Source organism: Melanostigma gelatinosum (assembly GCF_949748355.1).
Source record: "Melanostigma gelatinosum genome assembly, chromosome: 13".
Classification (NCBI taxonomy): Eukaryota; Metazoa; Chordata; class Actinopteri; order Perciformes; family Zoarcidae; genus Melanostigma; species Melanostigma gelatinosum.
Window position 1 is genome coordinate 5011889 of NC_136646.1, and position 19082 is coordinate 5030970.

The 19082-nt window shown below is 44.3% G+C and overlaps 1 protein-coding gene across 3 annotated transcripts in view; it reads left to right on the forward strand.

The window, feature by feature from the left end:
- The window catches only part of nbr1b (NBR1 autophagy cargo receptor b), a 49065-nt gene that overhangs the window by 12721 nt on the left and 17262 nt on the right, over nt 1-19082 (forward strand). For all 3 annotated transcript variants that reach the window (XM_079281782.1, XM_079281784.1, XM_079281783.1), the window contains exons 6-13: nt 5431-5508; nt 5631-5869; nt 7839-7964; nt 11249-11455; nt 12361-12520; nt 14943-15026; nt 15212-15397; nt 18468-18581. In XM_079281782.1, coding sequence (XP_079137908.1) covers nt 5431-5508; nt 5631-5869; nt 7839-7964; nt 11249-11455; nt 12361-12520; nt 14943-15026; nt 15212-15397; nt 18468-18581 — 1194 coding nt within the window. The remainder of the gene's footprint in view (nt 1-5430; nt 5509-5630; nt 5870-7838; nt 7965-11248; nt 11456-12360; nt 12521-14942; nt 15027-15211; nt 15398-18467; nt 18582-19082) is intronic.

Below are 19082 nucleotides of genomic sequence, written 5' to 3' on the forward strand. Positions count from 1 at the left end.
TGTTACAAACCTGTCAGGAAATTTTGATTTGAAATTGATGAAGCAAGTCTTGATGATGGGCTCTATTATCTTGACTTGGACTTGTTGGTCTTGACATGGGTCTAGGCCAGGGATATTCAATTCACATTCCAAAAGGTCCAGATTGAGAAAATCTCCTCGTGCAAAGGTCCGGAACATTACAATAATATCTAACTTGCACTATTTAGTGCCATGTATACATTCAAGAAGCCTAGTAGTAGTAACGTCTCTGTGTAGTCAACAACTGTCATATCAAATAAAGAACGTACACATCAATTATTATTCTCAGTTTTCAAATTTATTACAAATAATCCATAGAAATACATGAATGAATGTTCTTCTCATTTCAAGTAAAATAAGAGCTGCATTAAAGAATAACCAATTAAACGGAAAGCTTTTGAAAAATGTGCATCTCAAAATAAAGTAATTCATTTTAGAAAATGTATTTCACTGAATTGTCCTGCAGCTTTAAATTCAGTGATGTCGATCAAAAAAGCCATGATCCTATATTTTTCTCATCTTCCAACAAAATACAGTTTTGTGCATGGACTTTGTCTGTGATTATCGAACACATGAGACATCCTGGTTTTAAACGGAACACATGAGACGTACTGGTTTATTCTTTTCTGAAGCGTGATAGATATGACAGTTTCCCATTTCTTTACACAGTCCTTTGCATTTGAACACTGCAAAGTCGTTTGAGTCTCAGGGTTGTGTAGTAGAGGTAGTGCTCCATAGTGTGGTCTGCTTCTCCACAGTCACATGTGGTTGGGCCAGTCTTGTAGTCCCATCCGACCAGAGCAGCTTTTGATCGTCCCGTTCTCGTCCTGAGGCGGTTTAGTGTTTTCCATTGAGCCCATGGTGCTTCTGGGCCAGGGGGAAGGTTTTCAGTGGGGGTGTCCCATGACAGTTGGAGGATGGTCATTCTCAAGCTTTTCCCTCCAGAGTTGGATTCTGGTTTCTTCCCAAGACTTTGTGAGGGGCTGGACATGGCTGAGAAAGCTTCTTCTTGATTTTAGCCGTTGGGTCGGACGGGGACATCCATGGAGGAGATGGCGTTCATCACTAGTAGATTTAGTTTTTCTCGACTCGGCTGGCAACTTCCCGTCTAATATCAGCAGGAGCAATGCCAGCGAGGAGGTGAAGGTTGCTTGTGTTGGTGGGTTTCAAGCAGCCAGTGATCAGGCGGCAGGTGTTGTTCAGTGCTGGGTCAAGTTTCTTGGCATGGGTTGACCTCTCCCAAACTGGACATGCATATTCCGCAGAGGAATTGCACAGGGCCAGAGCAGTAGATCTTAATGTGTGTGCTGTGGCTCCCCATTTGGAGTTGGTCAGTTTCCGTAGGATGTTGTTTCGGGAACCGACTTTGGATTTTGTGTTGTTGATGTGCTTCTTAAAGGAGAGAGTATGATCCAGGGTTACTCCAAGGTAGACAGGGTGGGTACAGTGCTCAAGTGGTGTTCCAGAACATTTGATGTTAAGTGGTCGGTTGGCGTCACGGTTCCTGAGATGGAAGGACCAGACTTGGGTCTTTGCAGGGTTGGCATTGTTATGGGAAAATATGTCATCGTCTTATGCTTTAGGATTGAAGAATGTAAGTCTTTAAAAGTGCAGGCACAAAACCTATTTGAGTAGATGATTCTATCAGTTTTGCATCCAGGTGTCTTGTTATTTGTTATCTGTGATCTTGTTATCTGTTTTCCTGTGCATTGTTTCTGTCTTCAAAGACGGCGACACACAGAGGTCTAGATTACGGTACTTCCTGATGAGCATCAGCTGAAGGGCATGACCCTCTGTATGTATATGTGATGTGTGATGGTAAAACAGGCTTATTCAGCCTCTGTATTTCTTGTGACTGAATTCTTTGATTGGGTCACAGTGACCCAATCAAAGGAAGCAGTATAAATGTCCATGTATCTGACTATGTTGTGAGAGCACCTCCTGCAGATGACGGTGATGTATCTGTGAGACTGTGCTCTCTTTGCTTGCAAGACATGCATCTGACTGTGTTATTCAGAGCACCTCCTGCAGATGACGTGATGTGTCTGTGGGACAGTGTTCTCTTTGCTTGCAAGCAAATAAATTGACTATTACAACCTTGATCGTTCATCCAGACTCTGTTTCATTTGACATTGATTTGATAACACTTTGACACTCTTCTCCAGACTTTTCATAGAAATATTCCACAACAGCATGTAGGTGGTTGCGCTCGTAATAGAGTAGTAGCTCCTCTAGAGCTGTGGTGAGGTTTAATTCTACTGCTTCGAACGAGTTCTCTTGAGATGTTACACAGAGATAGTCTGCACAGATGAAACGCTCAGTGTTCTGGTCGTTGGTGTAGATGTTCTACAGTAGTGGGGCCAGCACACTACCTTGAGGTAGGCCATTCCGTTGTTGTCGCCAGCGACATTCAGGACAACAAAGAAGCGCCTGTCTTTCAGAAGGGCTCCAATGAGGTCTGTGAGTGCCAGGTCTTTTGTCAACTCCAAGATCTTTTTTAGGAGGAGGCGATGGTTCACAGTGTCATATGCGGCAGACAGATCAACAAAGACTGCTCCTGTTACCAGTCCTTTCTGGTATCCGTCCTCGATGTGTTGAGTGAGTTTCAGAAGTTGGCTTGTTGTAGATTTGCCAGGTTGGAATCAGGCTTGTTGAGGTGTGATGGCTGGTTCAGCAACTGGGGCAAGTCTGTTGAGGATCAAGCGCTCAAACAGCTTGTAGAGGTGGCATAGCAGAGCGATTGGGCGGAAGCTCTTTGCATGCGGTGGGTCTTTGCCTGGTTTGAGAAGGGCAATAATCCTGGTTTTCCTCCAGATTTTTGGGATGTTTTTGTCAGCATGCACTTATTCATCAGCTCGAGGATCCATTTCCTCATCAGAGGTCCAAAATGCTTGATCTCTTCAGTGAAAATGTTATCCAGTCCGATGGCTTTGCCGGTTTTAAGGGTGTTGATGCTGATATTGAGCTCTTCAGGGGAGAACGGCTTGGTCAGTCCCATGGTTTGGGAGTGCTTTACTCAGTCTATCTTTAGTCTTGGCTGTTTAGTGGTGGATTTCCCACTGAACAGCAGCTGGTGCGCAACTTGGTTGGCAGTGGTTGTATACTGTTGCTGAGTTGCGGTTGATGGATCGTTGCTGATTTTTCGGATGAGGCTCCATGCCTTTTTGCTATTCTTTGCCATATCTTTTCATAGCTGTTGGTATCGCTCGTACAGTTCGGTACTTGTAGCGTCAAGGCCCGGGATGTATTGAGTGCGGCATCCTCTTGGGATTTTCTTGTGGGCTGCTTCATGCACAAGCTTAGTGAGTTTGTCATAGTTCCTGGGGTCTGCTTGGAGATGGACAATCTTCCTTTCAAGATGTTCTTGGAAGCCAGGCCAGTTCGCTTTTCCAAAGTTGAATGTTCTTTGGAATGGAACTGTGGCTGGGGTTATTGCAGCGTTGACTGTGATGCAGATGGGACGGTGTTGGGTCCTTGGCAGTGGCTCCAAGACCATCTTTTTTGCTTAATCTGGCATTGTGGCTGACAAACACGATAGCAGGGTTGTAACCTGCTCTCCATCGTCCGCTGTTGAAGGACTTTGGTTGTTTTGCGTCGTGGATCAGATTAAGCTGGCAGTTTTCAGCCCACATTTCTACAGCATCTCCATCTGCATTGTTGTTGGCGTATCCCCATTGCGTGCTGTGGCTGTTGAAATCTTCTATCACAATCTTCGGTTTTCCAGATGGTGGTATTTCAGGCATCTCCATAGGTATGGGAGGCGGTTTGTAGACTGAGGTGATGGTAACTCCTCTGAGCTCAGTGGTTAGGACTTCAATGTTGTTTTCGTCGCTCTTTGATGTTGATCCGGCAATTGTCCCATTTTTTGCTAGCATGATGCTGCCATATTTCTTATGTGGTCTTTCTGTGAGGGTGGTCATACCTTCCACCCAGGGGCGATGATTTTTTTGGTCCGCGGTGAGTTTTCTGTAGGCAGAGAATATTGCACTGGTATTCTTTGCAGAGTTTTGCAACAAGTTCTTCTTTAGTTGCAGACAGTCCTTCAACATTGAGAGATATGATGGCCAGTGCTGGCCTTGGAGGTGGCATTGGCCTCTCTTCCTGCTCCGGACTGGAGGGCTGCTGTCGTTTGTTGAGCTTCTGGACATCATTGTCTTTCACTCAGTTTTAAACTGAACACACCATTCAACAAACCATCTAAATGGTTCACCCAGTAACCTCTTTACACCCCTTCGTTAACAAATACGTGGAGCATATCATGTCTTCTCATTATCGTAGTTCTTGTTGTCAATAACTCAATGAGCTCCATAATGGAGTTATTAGAGCTGTCAAGAGTTTACATATACACAAACAAGATTTAGTAAATCAGAAACTATACAAAAATGTTATTTCATGCTCATTTTGTCGTGCATACCATTTGTTTTGAACATTTAAATAAGAAGTTAGTTTTCTTTAAAAAAATATCCGTGGAGCAAAGAGAAGGCAGCGTGATGACGGCCCATTGATTGCTAATTCATAGCTGAACTGAGACGCCCAGTTTTACAGCTAAAATGTTTTGATTGGTGCAGGTTGTGTCTGAGAGAGCAGACCTGGCAAAGACAGAGAACCAAGGCAAGTCATACTGAAGTAGATAAACAGCATGTAAGAAACAGGCTGGCCGTGGTCCCGCCCAGTTCTTGTTAGTTAGTTGGTTTGCTCTCTCATTGCAGTAACACCACCATGAGTGGTTGACTTTGTTTGCCTCCTCTCAAACTCTGCACTGACTTCACAATGTAAATATCCATGTACAGAGTCGTGCACGGAGTCGTGTAGTAGTACGACTCACTGCAGTACAGTGCAATGCTTTGCTGTTCAGTTCAGCTGTCAGCATTCACACACATTTTCAGCAGGAAAGGCATTTTCTAGTCACTGGCATTATGTCATTAAAATCCATCATTGCAACTTAAAAGGTTTATCTAAATCAATAACTCAGAACTGTTATCTTAGTGCTAATAGACTGCAGCGGAGTCACTCTGTAGAGTGTAGGAATGATGACTACATGGGTCCAGTTGGCGGACAGTAGTGAGCTTGTTGACAAGTTTTCAGTTGATACTTGAGTTTTGCTTTAATTCCTTAAAATTGATCACCGAAGCAATAAGAAAATAAAAGCACAATATTCCCCTTTCTTCTTCCAGGCGTGCATGAACAGTGAACTTCACATGTAGCAGGTTAGGGTGTGCAGCATAGCATGGTCATACTTCACACATAGTGTCTGTTAGTGTGGACAATATGAGAAGAAGACAACATGCTTTATTGAAGAACTGGCGGATGAAATGACAATGAAAGCTGTATGGTCATTTACATTGACAATGATTTATTAAAGATGTTAATATGCATGTTTATCGAATGAATGTCATAACTTGTGTTGATCAGGTTATCTTGAAAGACATAAAGGGCACCAAAGAAGAAGACAAGACTCCTCCAGCCTGGTTCACCTCTTACATGGAGAAGGTAAGAACAACCTGATGGAGGGGAAGTCTTTCTGACACATGAGCTGTGAACCAATTCAACAGCACAAACACTAAATAAGCGCTCTCCTCCCATCTCCCATCAACCCCCTTTCATCCCTCCAGTTTAAGGACCAGGTAGTCCGTGAGGCGGTGGAGAAGATCTGCCGGGAGTTCTCTGGACAGTGCTGCATTCACAAGCCCCTGGGGGGAGGAGCGGGAGGTAGAGGGGAAGCGGTAGGAGGAGCAGAGGCCCAGCAGGTCCCCGAGGTTACCTCCTCCACTCTGCCTGGAGCCCCGTCCTCCTCCACACCTCCCTGCTCCTCCTGCCGGGGGCAGACCACGGGAGGAGGCTACCAGTGCAGGTACGTGCTATCGGCAGCTAACCGGCTATCGCAGGTCACTTTAAATGTAGTGCTGGAACTTATCTACCTCTCCAGACTCATGCTAGACTCTCCAGCTGATCTGCAGTCATTCCACATCTCTGTGTCCTTCTCTTTGTTTGTCTTACGCTGGGAGAAGAATGGATGACGTGAGTCAGCTTCTCAGACACCATTAGGCTGACGATGTTTGCATTGACAGTGCTCCTGCGCGCTCAAACACTCAGACAGATGCAAACAACGTGGAAAATGTTCTGAAAACCTGGTTGATGGACACAAGTCTCAGGGTCCGTGTGTAAACGAGATGGACACAATGTGAGCTCGTATTTATTTTCAGAACTCTTATTTTGAAACAAAAGAATGCGGACTGTGAAGAGGCCTGAGGAGAACTCTACTGATTCAGCATCACAGTCCTGTAACCAAGCATCCGCTCACGGTTCACGCCACTTTCAATCTATGAAAAATGGAAACCGATAAATGCAGTCAGTTAAACATTTAAAATAAAAAATAAAAAAAGAGCTGAGCAGAACTCAAAGGAGAGGCTTCTCACCACTCATCCATCCTAAAGGTCAGGTGTGCCTGAACTGGAGCACCCGGAGTTGTTGCTCATCTTCGGGTGAAGTCCCTTCATGTAAATCAGCAAGTGGCTGGCAAGCCAGACACAAGAGCGCAGCATGGGCCTTGAGTGGAGTATTTATTTACCTACAAATCAACACACTTGCTGATGTCACGCTGTGCTTACAGTAACCTGCTGTAAACCCCTGACAGCATGTAGGCAGACACGTGTGTGACGACCTCGCAGCATAACTAATTGATGTGGTGGAGACTAATGCTTCGTTCATACCAGCTGCATTATTCTCTGAGACGCCAGAGGGTGTGTAAAACAATAGAACTGAAGAATCAAAGAGATGAGTGTAACCCATAGACTGTAGGTGTAACGGCAAAGAGCCATAAATGAACCTCCACTGACGAGGAGGATAGTAATGATCTGTAAGTTCACGTCTCATGGTCTACTTTAAATTCATAATTCATTTTCTTTGTATCGCCCAATATCACCAATCACAGATGTGCCTCAGAGGGCTTTACAACCTGTACAACACATGACATCCTCTGTCCCAGGACCCCCACATGGGAACAGGGAGACCTTCAACGGGGAGAATGAATGGGAAAGCAACCCAGGAGGGTCCAGCAGTGCAATAGGTGTCATGACTACAGAATGAACAACATAATACAATCACAACATATGACAGAAATGATGAATATAGTGAGAGAAGTCAGTAGTCAAATTAATAATTGCAGAAATGATAATATAATCGGTCAATGATTGGTTAACGAGGGTTGGCTAACGGTTAGAAAAGACAAAATTACCGTCAAAGTTGATGGCTGACCGGTGCATTGGGATACTCAACTCTTCTGTTCGAGAGGAGGAGGAAGGAGACAGTGTACACACTACTCTACTCTGGTGACTGTGGCTGTAGCAGCTCGTCCTTCAATAGAGGATCCCGGCTCCTCCAGTCCATGTTGATGTGTCCTTGGACAAGACACTTGCTCCCATAGCTGTGCCTGCTGTGTGAACGTTAGAGTCCTGATGGGCAGGTGGCACCTTGCATGGTAGCCCTGTCATCAGTGTGTGAATGGGTGAATGAGGACATGTAGTGTTAAAGAGCTTTGAGTGGTCGGGCGACTAGAAAAGAGAGGAACAAGTACAGTCCATGTACCATGTACTACACAGACATGTGTTCTTTATCTGAAACTTCAGAATGGATTCAGTTCTGGTTTACCTTAAAGGTCCGACTCCAGCTGCTCTGCTCATCCATTTGACTTGAACTGCAGATGAAAGAAGCAGCCTGTCTCAGTGGACAGTGGTGTGGACTCTCAGGTATTTCCTGCCTCTGTTTATTTGGAATTCTCTCTTTCTCTCTCTCTCTCTCGCTCTCTCTCTCTCTCTGGTAAGTGTGTGTACTTCCTGTACTCTGTGCGAGCCCTGCAGCTTCTCTCATGATCCCAGTCACAACCTGGTGAGAGCCAGGACTCCTCTGTCCATCCCCGAGCACGGATCACCTGCCCCGGACCACAGCAGGTATGACACGGCCATCTTGTTGGAAAGACATTGTTCATACTTTTAAATAGTAGAGACTAGAGTTTATTTAAATGGGTTTCTGGTTAGATGGCTGACAGAGTATGTGGTTAACGCAAGCTGCAGAGCTTTTAACATTCTGTCCTACGATAAAGAACATACCAGTGAATACGCCTCGTGAATTTATAAGCTTCTACAGCTTTTAAAAAGGCAGTTGCTAACAAGTGGCTAAATGAGACAAAAGAATGTCATCATGCCAACTAGGGGACGCTCATGCAACATGAGGTCATCTCATCGCCTAACATTAGCGTTTCACTTCTGCCGATCGTGTCCAAGCTTCAAAAATCACAAGTGTGGTGATCAGTTGCAAAGATTATCTTGCTAAACATAGTGTGTAAGTATCATACAATTGTGTTAACACGGAGCTCATTTTCTGCAATAATCCCAAATCCAATGGAAAAGTGGAGGGAAGCGGTGCGATGCTAACTTCTGGGTTGGCCAACAAAAAAGCGTCATCCTGCAGCGCTCTATTGGACAAAACTCTGCAGATAGAAAGGAGGGAAGTCAAATGTTACATGGCCTACGAGACACAGGAAGCAATCCACAAATGTGCAAAAGTCATTTCATGCGAACAAATCGCTTCACAAATGCATATAAATCACTTATCATGTAAACCTATAGAACAGATATGGAATAATGTGTTTACAGAGTAATTTATGCAAATTGCTCTGTATTTTTGAAGCTATGACTTTACATAATACAAATGAAACATGACATGTTTGTGTATAGTGATGTATTTTTGGACCATGGTACACATCTTTGGATTGTCTTCTGTGGGTGACAACTGTTAGAGTCCAATATAAAGAACCAGAGGATTCCACCGCTGATCACTACATAACTAAAGGAGTTTACAGTCGGTGTCAGTAGTGCTCATGTAAATGTGATGTCCATCATGCTGATTGTCTTAAGCCCTATTTACACTGACTTATTACATGGGAACCTCCAGTCATTTGAATAATTGTGGGGGTCACGCCATGTCCGTAATTTGTAAAGAAATTCTACCGAAAATTACGAATTTGCAGCAACAGCTTTTTGCAGTAATGTCATTTTTTCATATTCATATTCTTTATCGCTATTAGTCCAATTTAGTGCGGTAGAAGAGTGAAAATGATGCGCCAAAGGCCTCCTTCAATGAGAACACACACAGAACACACACTAGGCTAACGGGGAACGTGGTACCCGTTATCTCTGGAGTAAATATGATGTAAACAGGTAGTAGAACATTAAGTAAGAGCAGTATAAACGTTAAGTGACATCCACACATTAGTGCGCTGCAGGTAACATGTTAGGTGATGAGCTCCGTATGCTGATTCAAATATAGATGCTTTATGCCTGAAAGTATAACTTAGATATTCAAATAAATACTACATTAGCTGACAGTCTGTACTTTTGCCAGTACTTTTGCCAGAAGTACTGACTCCAGCATAAAGGGATAGTTCGGGCGTTGACTCCAGTTTAAGGGGATAGTTCGGGCGTTTACTCCAGCTTAAGGGGATAGTTCGGGCGTTGACTCCAGCTTAAGGGGATAGTTCGGGCGTTGACTCTAGCTTAAGGGGATAGTTCGGGCGTTGACTCCAGTTTAAGGGGATAGTTCGGGCGTTTACTCCAGCTTAAGGGGATAGTTCGGGTGTTTACTCCAGCTTAAGGGGATAGTTCGGGGTTGACGCCAGGTTAAGGGGATAGTTCGGCCGTTGAGGTTAAGGGGATAGTTCGGCCGTTGACTCCAGGTTAAGGGGATAGTTCGGCCGTTGACGCCAGCTTAAGGGGATAGTTCGGGCGTTGACGCCAGCTTAAGGGGATAGTTCGGGCCTTGACGCCAGTTTAAGGGGATAGTTCGGGCGTTGACTCCAGCTTAAGGGGATAGTTTGGGCGTTGACTCCAGCTTAAGGGGATAGTTCGGGCGTTGACTCCAGTTTAAGGGGATAGTTCGGGGTTGACGCCAGCTTAAGGGGATAGTTCGGGCGTTGACTCCAGGTTAAGGGGATAGTTCGGCCGTTGACGCCAGCTTAAGGGGATAGTTCGGGCGTTGACGCCAGCTTAAGGGGATAGTTCGGGCGTTGACGCCAGCTTAAGGGGATAGTTCGGGCGTTGACGCCAGCTTAAGGGGATAGTTCGGGCGTTGACGCCAGTTTAAGGGGATAGTTCGGGCGTTGACGCCAGCTTAAGGGGATAGTTCGGGGTTGACGCCAGCTTAAGGGGATAGTTCGGCCGTTGACTCCAGGTTAAGGGGATAGTTCGGCCGTTGACGCCAGCTTAAGGGGATAGTTCGGGCGTTGACGCCAGCTTAAGGGGATAGTTCGGGCGTTGACGCCAGCTTAAGGGGATAGTTCGGGCGTTGACGCCAGCTTAAGGGGATAGTTCGGGCGTTGATGCCAGTTTAAGGGGATAGTTCGGGCGTTGACTCCAGTTTAAGGGGATAGTTCGGGCGTTGACTCCAGCTTAAGGGGATAGTTCGGGCGTTGACGCCAGCTTAAGGGGATAGTTCGGGCGTTGACGCCAGTTTAAGGGGATAGTTCGGGCGTTGACGCCAGCTTAAGGGGATAGTTTGGGCGTTGACTCCAGCTTAATTTAAAGGGATCGTTTGGGTGTTTTGAAGAGGAGTTGTATGATCAGTGTATTACTACAGTGTACGGCGGTTGACACACCCCCAGCTTAGAGAAGCAGCAGAAAAACAGACTTTAGAAAGGCCCGCCTAAAAGAAATGAATATCTGTACGCTATATTTAGAATATTTCACCTTGCCATGAGACAGCTGTTTCCCCTCTCGGAAACAGGGAACTGAAACTGTTGCATCGATATATGCTGTCACCAAAGCCACCAGACTCCATCGGGGAAAAATAGAAATAAAAAAACGTACCTTGCAGAATATGGCGGTAGGCCTCGATCTGTTAGTTAGTTAGTGTTATTGTGTGGCTTATTGTGGGGAATCCAAACTAACCAACACATACTAATACTGACTGTGGATAAGTACCTGATACCGCCACACTTCAAAACACTATGCATTTAATGTACGTCTTTGTCATTAAATGGACGTACATTAAATAAAAAAACTAAACATAACTGAAAAAAATGTGAAATGAAGTTTATATATATAAAATTGTCATGCTAAAAGCAGATCTATTGAATGCGGGACACTTGGCTGCGGAGGTTGTGGTCATGGCACATTTGATGTTTTAAGGGAGTCATTGGCGATGTGGCACACTGGCTCCAACACTGGTGTCCCTTCAGGTTCTACAGGCGAGGTGACCGCAGTTTCCGAAAGGCGGAGAAGCAGCGGCTGAAAGCAGAGAAGCGCCTGCTGAAAGCAGAGGTCAAGGAGATCCGAAAACAGCTGAGAATGGAAAGGCGGGGCCTACAGTGGAACTCCTCCCACAGAGATGGAAGCTCCTCCCCTGTCCTTCTGCAGCCTCGAGCCACCCAGCACAACAGCCCTGAGTAGGTTACTAAACATAACATGGTCCAAACTAGATCGGTTATGATACACAAAAAAGATCATTTCTCAGGTCTCAGTGAATTAAAAAAAAATTCACTCAAAGGTGCAGCTCAGTGCAGCGTTATTTAGTATTTGTAATCATAGAGGATTGTGGAGTAGCTCAAAACAATGTGAAATAATTTATCCAGCTATAAATGAGCAGGGAAGCATATATGGATAAATGGTGGAAATAGATGGCTAACAGTAATAGATTAATGCTAAAGATAGTTAGCTTAAACTTTATAATAAATGGTGAAATAGCTTCAAATAATGTAAAAACATTTAAATAACTAGCTAAATGGAATATGGATAAATGGTGGCGTCTACTTGAGGGCCATGGCGGTACAACTGGAAAAACAGGTTTAGATTATGCCAGGAACACGTTTCAAATAAAGTGTAGTGACTTTAACAAATATCCAATTTGATCTTGAAGCCACTGGGGGCGAACGGGAGAACTTGTTCAGACGCGTGTTCTATGCCTCAAACAGATCACTGTCCAGTGCGCTGTATCTCTTTCCATCCACTGATCCATTTATTCCGTTGCACATTGACACCATATCATTAAATCAGCATTGTTAGGAGAGGACAACACGCTGACACCGTCAAAAACTGTTAGCTTCCCGTCCACACTCCTGACTCATCACCGGGCACTTACCTATATGCACTTTTAGGTCAATGCGCCACCCTGTGTTCAATGTCAGAACTGCATGTTGTGTTTCCCTCAAAGATGAAAGAAAACAACAAAACTACATTATGGCTCCAACATAAAGATTAATTAAAATATTCTGGGATGTTAAAGAAGTTATCAAACCTGGTTTACAATTCAACTCAAGATCGATGCATGACTAAAGGACTTGATTTGTGCTAGGCGTCCAAAGCGTCCCTGTCCCCTGGTGGTTCCAGCCATGACGGCTGCATTTCTGGACGAAAACCTTCCCGATGGAACCCGACTGCGTCCTGGGACCAAGTTTATCAAGTACTGGAAGATGAGGAACACTGGAACAATCTGCTGGAGCGCTGACACAAAGGTACTCTTCCACAAGTATGAAGGGTGTCAGGTGGATTAGAAAGGTAATGGAGGGTCTAAAATGAAAAGGATCGTCATCTGGGGAGAACGAATGGGCTCGGTTAATATCATATCGAAGTCTGTCAACTTTGTGTGAGTACAAATAAAAATTTCAATCCCTCAGTGGAGCTGGTCAAAAGGTCAGAGCATCAAGAAGTATACCATCTTCTGGAGACCAAGTAGTGGCTCGGCTCCAGTCATGACTGTTGGCTGGTCAGTCAGTGAGCGAGTGTGTGAGACTGGGCTTTAAATAGTAGGTGCCGCAGAATGGCAGGTGAGAGTGATTGAGCTGATGAGGTGGGTGTGACTAACAGGTGCACTGAGTGAGCTGATGAGGTGAGTGAGAGACAAGGGGTTCATCCCAAGTCTCTTGATTGTCGTTCCTTTCTCCTCGCATGGTTTCCTCCATGCATCCCTGGTGGGAGGGACTAAGACGCAAGGAAAGGACCCTAGTGAGGGAAACGGGGATGCAGTTAAGAGACTTGGGATGAACCCTTAATTGCATCCCCGTTTTCCTCACTTGCGTCCTTTCCTTGCGTCTTAGTCCCTCCCACCAGGGATGCATGGAGAGACACAAGAAAACCATGCGAGGACGTCACATCACGTGAAGCCACGTCTGTTTCTGATGACGGCGGCCGCTGATCACAGCTGATCACATCTGGATCAGCTGTCAGTCGGCTTCAACAGCTGGAGAGACTTTTGATAGTTTGTGTCTGTACACACCACTGTACTTAATAATAGTAACTAATAATACTAATAACTAATAAAGATTCTGTGATCTGTCTTCAATCTGGTGTTAAACTCAGTCAGTCAGTCCGATCGGCTGCAGCGTCCAATCACATGACTGATGAACAGTGAGGGGGCGTGTCGGCCGTTAAAACACTTCCTGGAAGTCTGTTCTCGTGGGTCCTCGCTCATGGCGTCTCTGAGATCCCTCCTTATGTATTTTAAGGCGTCAGAGTTGGTGATGATTATCTGTGGGTTCGTCACTATGAGTTAGGGCTGGGCGATAAATCGATTTAATCGATTAATTCGAATGTGTGCTTTAAGGCGATGTGTTTTATTGAAAATCGAGAAAATCGCCCCCACCCCTCCCCCCCGTTGGGTTCCCGTAGTAGAGTGCGCGCGCATTGTTTACAAACTAAAACAATGGCGGCCAGCAGCTTCACTGCTGGCCGCCGCCGCCGCCACCTCACAACAACAACCCAGCATTTTGGAGACATTCACCAACTGTGCTCCGCATGAGAAGAAGAGTGCCCGGTGGAAAGCCATCACGGATGCAGTCGCGATGTATATCGCAAAAGATATGGTGCCCATATACACCGTGGAAAAGCCGGGGTTTATTCACCGTCTCAAAGCTTTGGACCCCAGGTACGTGCTACCAAGCCGTAAACATTTTTCTGACGTTGCCTTGCCTCGGCTGTACAATAGTACACGCCAAAGGATCTCTGCGGAGCTGGAGGGGATGTCATTCTACTCCGCAACAACTGACCTGTGGTCCAGCAGGTTGACCCAGACACCGATCCACTTGACTGGTGGAAGCGTCACCAACTTAACTTTCCAAGGCTAAGTACTTTAGCAAAGAAATACCTCTCTGTGCCAGCTACAAGTGCCCCCTCTGAGAGGCTTTTCAGTGTGTGGGGGGGGCATTGTTACATGCCACCGTGCATGCCTGAAGCCAGAGGTAGTAGACAGGCTTGTCTTCCTGGCAAAAAATATTTAGAAAAAACATGCACTACTGTTTAATACTGTTGGTTATGTTGTGAATGCACTTGATTTTGTTTACATGCACTTATTTACTGTGCAAAATATGTTATGTTGATGTTAGATCAGATGTTGCACTTTTGAAAATGTGAATGTTAAAGGGTCATATACATTTTATTTCATGCTGTGTTTGTATCAGTGTATTCAGTTAGAAAAGCTTACTGTAAAAAGTTACATTTGCACAGTTGTTTACAATGGAAGGCTACTATTTAATGCCATTTAATGTTATGTTTAATTTAATTTTATATTTAAATGATTCAGGCAAACAAAAGAGTGACCAAATACTTTTTGTATACTACAGGCACCTTTCTACAATGTTCAGGTTTTGTTTGCACTTTATTTTTATCAACCTACTTGGGAAAATCATCACAAAATAAAAGAAAAAATTGTTTTCAACAGCTTCTGTCATCTGCAAAAAATTTTGGGGGAAAAAAATCGATTTAAATCGTGAATCGGATTTTTTGTAAAAAAATCGGAGATTTTTTTTTTAGGCCATATCGCCCAGCCCTACTATGAGTGACACCTTTCACTTAATTATTGATTTATACTTTTATACTGTAGTCAAAGAAAGTAGCATTGATCAATGAGCATCATGTTTGGTCTTGTCTTGCTACCTGCAGCTGAAGTTCATGTGGGGAAACCTGGCGGTAGGTTCTGGGGACCGTTGGAGAGAAGTGTCTGTTCCCTTCCTCCAGCCAGGACAGGTCAGAGGAAGCTTTCATTTACACCGATTATTGGAAATATAGCCTGTAGGCTACTTGTCATCCTTCTTGTTGTCTCTTTGTACCACTGAATCATGTGGATGTGTTCAGCACCATACTGCTCTGTGTACAACATATCACTTCTTTCTTCACATGTTGATAACACTTCATGTTTCCTGTTTGCCCAGGTTGGTATAGTGAGTGTGGCGCTGTGTGCTCCTGCCGTAGAGGGCTCCTACACCTCCCACTGGCGTCTGGCCCACGCCGGAGAGCAGTTTGGACCCCGGGTCTGGTGCAGCATCGTGGTCGATCCTCTGGCCCCAGCGCCCATGATGGCTGATGGGATACTGGTGTCACCGTGTGTCACGCCACAGGTAGATTGGATGTGTGGATGAATGAAAAGGGGAATCTCATGACTTCATGCGTAAATCAATAGGGTCACGCTCTAGAGCTCCGGGCTCTGACTCCTCCGGTGCTGGGACCCATCTCGTGTCTTATCACGTGTGCTAAAGTGGGAAATAGCTCTTCTTTATCAAAGCTGACATGCCACTGTATAGTGCAAGTATTTTATCATGCTTATCGTTAAAGGTATGATATGCAGAAATGTCCTAAATATAATGATATGATCATCACTTGTGACACACTAGAAGTGTCTGGTGGTGTCTGTATCTGCGGAGACCCTGCCCTCTGCCTGTATTTTCCATTTTCTTCTTCTTGTGCTGTGTTCGGGACGTTTCTGGACGGGATGTAGGGTGCCCTCTGCACCCTCCCGCGGGGCTGTTAGTAGGCGTGGATGTGTTTATTTGTGCTTTGGAATGTAACCACTGCATTACCTGCTTTGTTCTCACTATGGCCGCTTCCTCTCTTCATTCACTCTATAGCTCGCTCGACAATCACTGTTCTCTCTCCTCGTTGAGCTCAGGAGGAGGAGCCAAGTTTGAATGCTGTGTTTACAAACACCAACCAACAATTGTAACATATTATACCTTGAGTAAATATCGTGCCATGTCCATTGTATGATGTGCATTTGGATATAACTATAACTTCTAAAGTTAGGTTACGTAATGTTAAGCAGCAAATAACTTTGACTAACCTGAGTTTGTTAATGTTAGCTAGCTATGCTAATGTTGTTAACAAACGCACAAAAACAGGAAAAAAGATTAACCTGTTGCGGGCGGGCCGTCAGAGTGTTCAGTGTACACATCTGGTCTGTCAAGACAGGTACTGATGCGATATCTCATTAGAAAGCTGCGGTTCTTGTGATTCGATTTATGCAAACCATTTCAAGATACAATCACAACAGCAGGTACAGTCAACGTCTCTGTCAACCAAACACTGCAAAAATAGCCGATAAAATATCGCCGTGACTCACCGATTATGATTCATAGCGTTTCCCTCATGCATGAAAGTCCAGCAAAAACGGTCTTGCTAGATTGGTAAGGGTCCACACGATCCAATCCAGTAAAAGATTTAGTCCAAAACACATTAGTTTGTCCATCAATACCTACCCACGTAGGGCTGTTGCATCATTTCAAATTAGCCAGCAGATATTGATAATTTTCTATGTATTTCCAGTCATATCGCCCGTTAACACGTAAACATTGCCGTCTCTGTGTCTCAAAATGGCGGCTGCATTCTGCCGGTTAGATTGACACCTCATTTGACCCAATAGGAGCTTCCATAGCCTGGTCACATTCTGGAACAGCCAACGAGAGTCCGCTTTGAAAGACAATGCCCACCTCTCTTCTTTGGGTAATGCTTGAGCCAATTGCAACAGATCCTGATCAAACTCAGGTTTCATATAGCCAATGAAATTACGAAGAGAACGCTACGCCGATCTTGAACAGCAAAGTGCAGTTAGTGAGAATTTTCAAGGATCTGTGAAAGTTGACAATGGTTAAATATGTTATAGTTAACCATACATTGACATAAATAAACTACAGTTAGAATTTCGGACACGTAATGTAGAGCCTCCAAATGCGCTTTTACACGGACGTACTCTGAGTAAACCATGTGTAAAATATTCATTTTCTGTGGTATTGTTATCAAATTTGAACTTGTACCAGGTACTATGGCTACATGTTATGGTACCATTGTGTTTTCCAGCTAATAAGTCCCAGCCATGGTTATCTGCAGGCATCTGTTGGCCAAAAAAAATCCAGGCGGAAATAAATACCTTCTGTTTCAGTGTGTTGTAGCTTCATTAGCTCAATGCTAGTAGCACGTACAGTGAGTCTGACTGTTTGGGAAGAAACTTCAGAGTGTTACCTTTCCATAGAGACTAAAACCATACATGTACTCCCAATGGGTGAATAAGAGCTGTCAGTTTACTTTGGGTACGCCTTGGATAGGCGTTTTAGGCAAATTTTACAGGAGTGATAATCATTTCAAAAGCTTTAGTTTGCTGACGACATCAGCCGAACTAACTAACGTCAACAAACTCATACATTTCGTACAAGTTATTTGCTGCTTAACGTTACAGTTATAAAGTTGTATTGTTGGTGTTATTGTTGGAGATGGTGTGGCCGATTCAAACAAATCAACGCATGCTGTGGTTGGGATCTGATATAAGCAGGTTTGGTTATTAGCAATTATCAAAAATGACTATGAATATTTATAGAATTATTAATATTGATACATTTAGGTATTATGGGGCACTACAAACGCTGGAGCAATGAGCATCACAAACGACTTTCATCACAATACATATGCAGAAATAATGGAGAGAACTGTTCTTTAAAAGGCACATAAAGTGTTCTACTCTATTACAAGCAGTTATGAGCAGTTATGAGCACCACAACTCCATCAAACAAGCATAGAGAGAGATACATAAGTTATCCTTCTCTTTGGTGATAGTTGGTGGTCTCTGTCTTCCTTCTTCAGGCAGGCTGAGACTGCTAGTTGCACAGTGATCTTCAAGTTAACAGGATCCAAAAATGTGGTCCAGAACCATCCATCAAGGCTGGGAGCCTGCCTCGGTTACTTAAAGACACAAACGTCTGCTGACCTCCTGTAGCAACTGATGTTGCAGTAGAACGGCAGGGATCACAGCATTCTTACTCTACATTTTATATCCTTGGTGATACCTCAGCCAACTCAGGACCTGAATTCAAACCACATCTCACACTCAGATTTTCAGGATCTGGTGGGGTTTTGGCTTTGTCCTATTGTTGAGGCTTTTGCTTCTGCAAGTAGGCCTCTGCGTCCAGGCTCATAGCTCTAAACAGGAGGTTCCTCTTTACCCCACCTGATTTTACCCCACCTGATGATCGTCTCTGGCATACACCATGAAGGGTCCAACGGAGGAGGTGGGCCTAAGCCTGGAACTCTGCAGCTAGACCCTTCTATGGATCATCAGAAATACACACTGATACATATACAGTATATACACACATAGTGTACTGTGTACAATATCGAACTGGAAAGATTTGACTTTGTCTGCAGGGTAAGAACCCAGTTGTGAAGGATGGACAAGCCAGTGCAGCAAGGGAGCAGCCGCTAATGTCAGTGGACCAAGAGGAGTACTACATCCCCTCTGTGGACCTGCTCACTGCACAGGTAGTACCATCTGCAATCATTACCTTTTCAGTACACTTTGCACTTTGACGTAAGACGATCATATACCAGCATGTTTTCTAGGTTTATGAAATTGTATAATTACACTTGAGCAACCTCGTAATCACAGTCAAACAATCTAATTGTTGTCTAATATTTAACACACATACAGTGGTGGTAGAAGTACTTGGATCCTTTACTTTTAATACAAGTAGCAGTTAGCACAATGTAGTGAAAGTCCTGCATTTAAAGTTCTAAGTATTGTAAAAGTACAGATGCATAATTCCAAAAGTAGTCCTGATGCAGATTGGGCCTTTTAAGAATCATTTATTCATATCATATATATACTATATATTACTAGATTGTAACTGGTGATCAGTGTGGAAGGATCCCAGAACTCTAAACAGGAGCTGATTATCCTGACTTTGAATGCGTAGTATGGGTCTCCTAACTCCTGAAACACACCCTCCTATATTTTCCATAATGCAGCTCAAAGGCACTTCA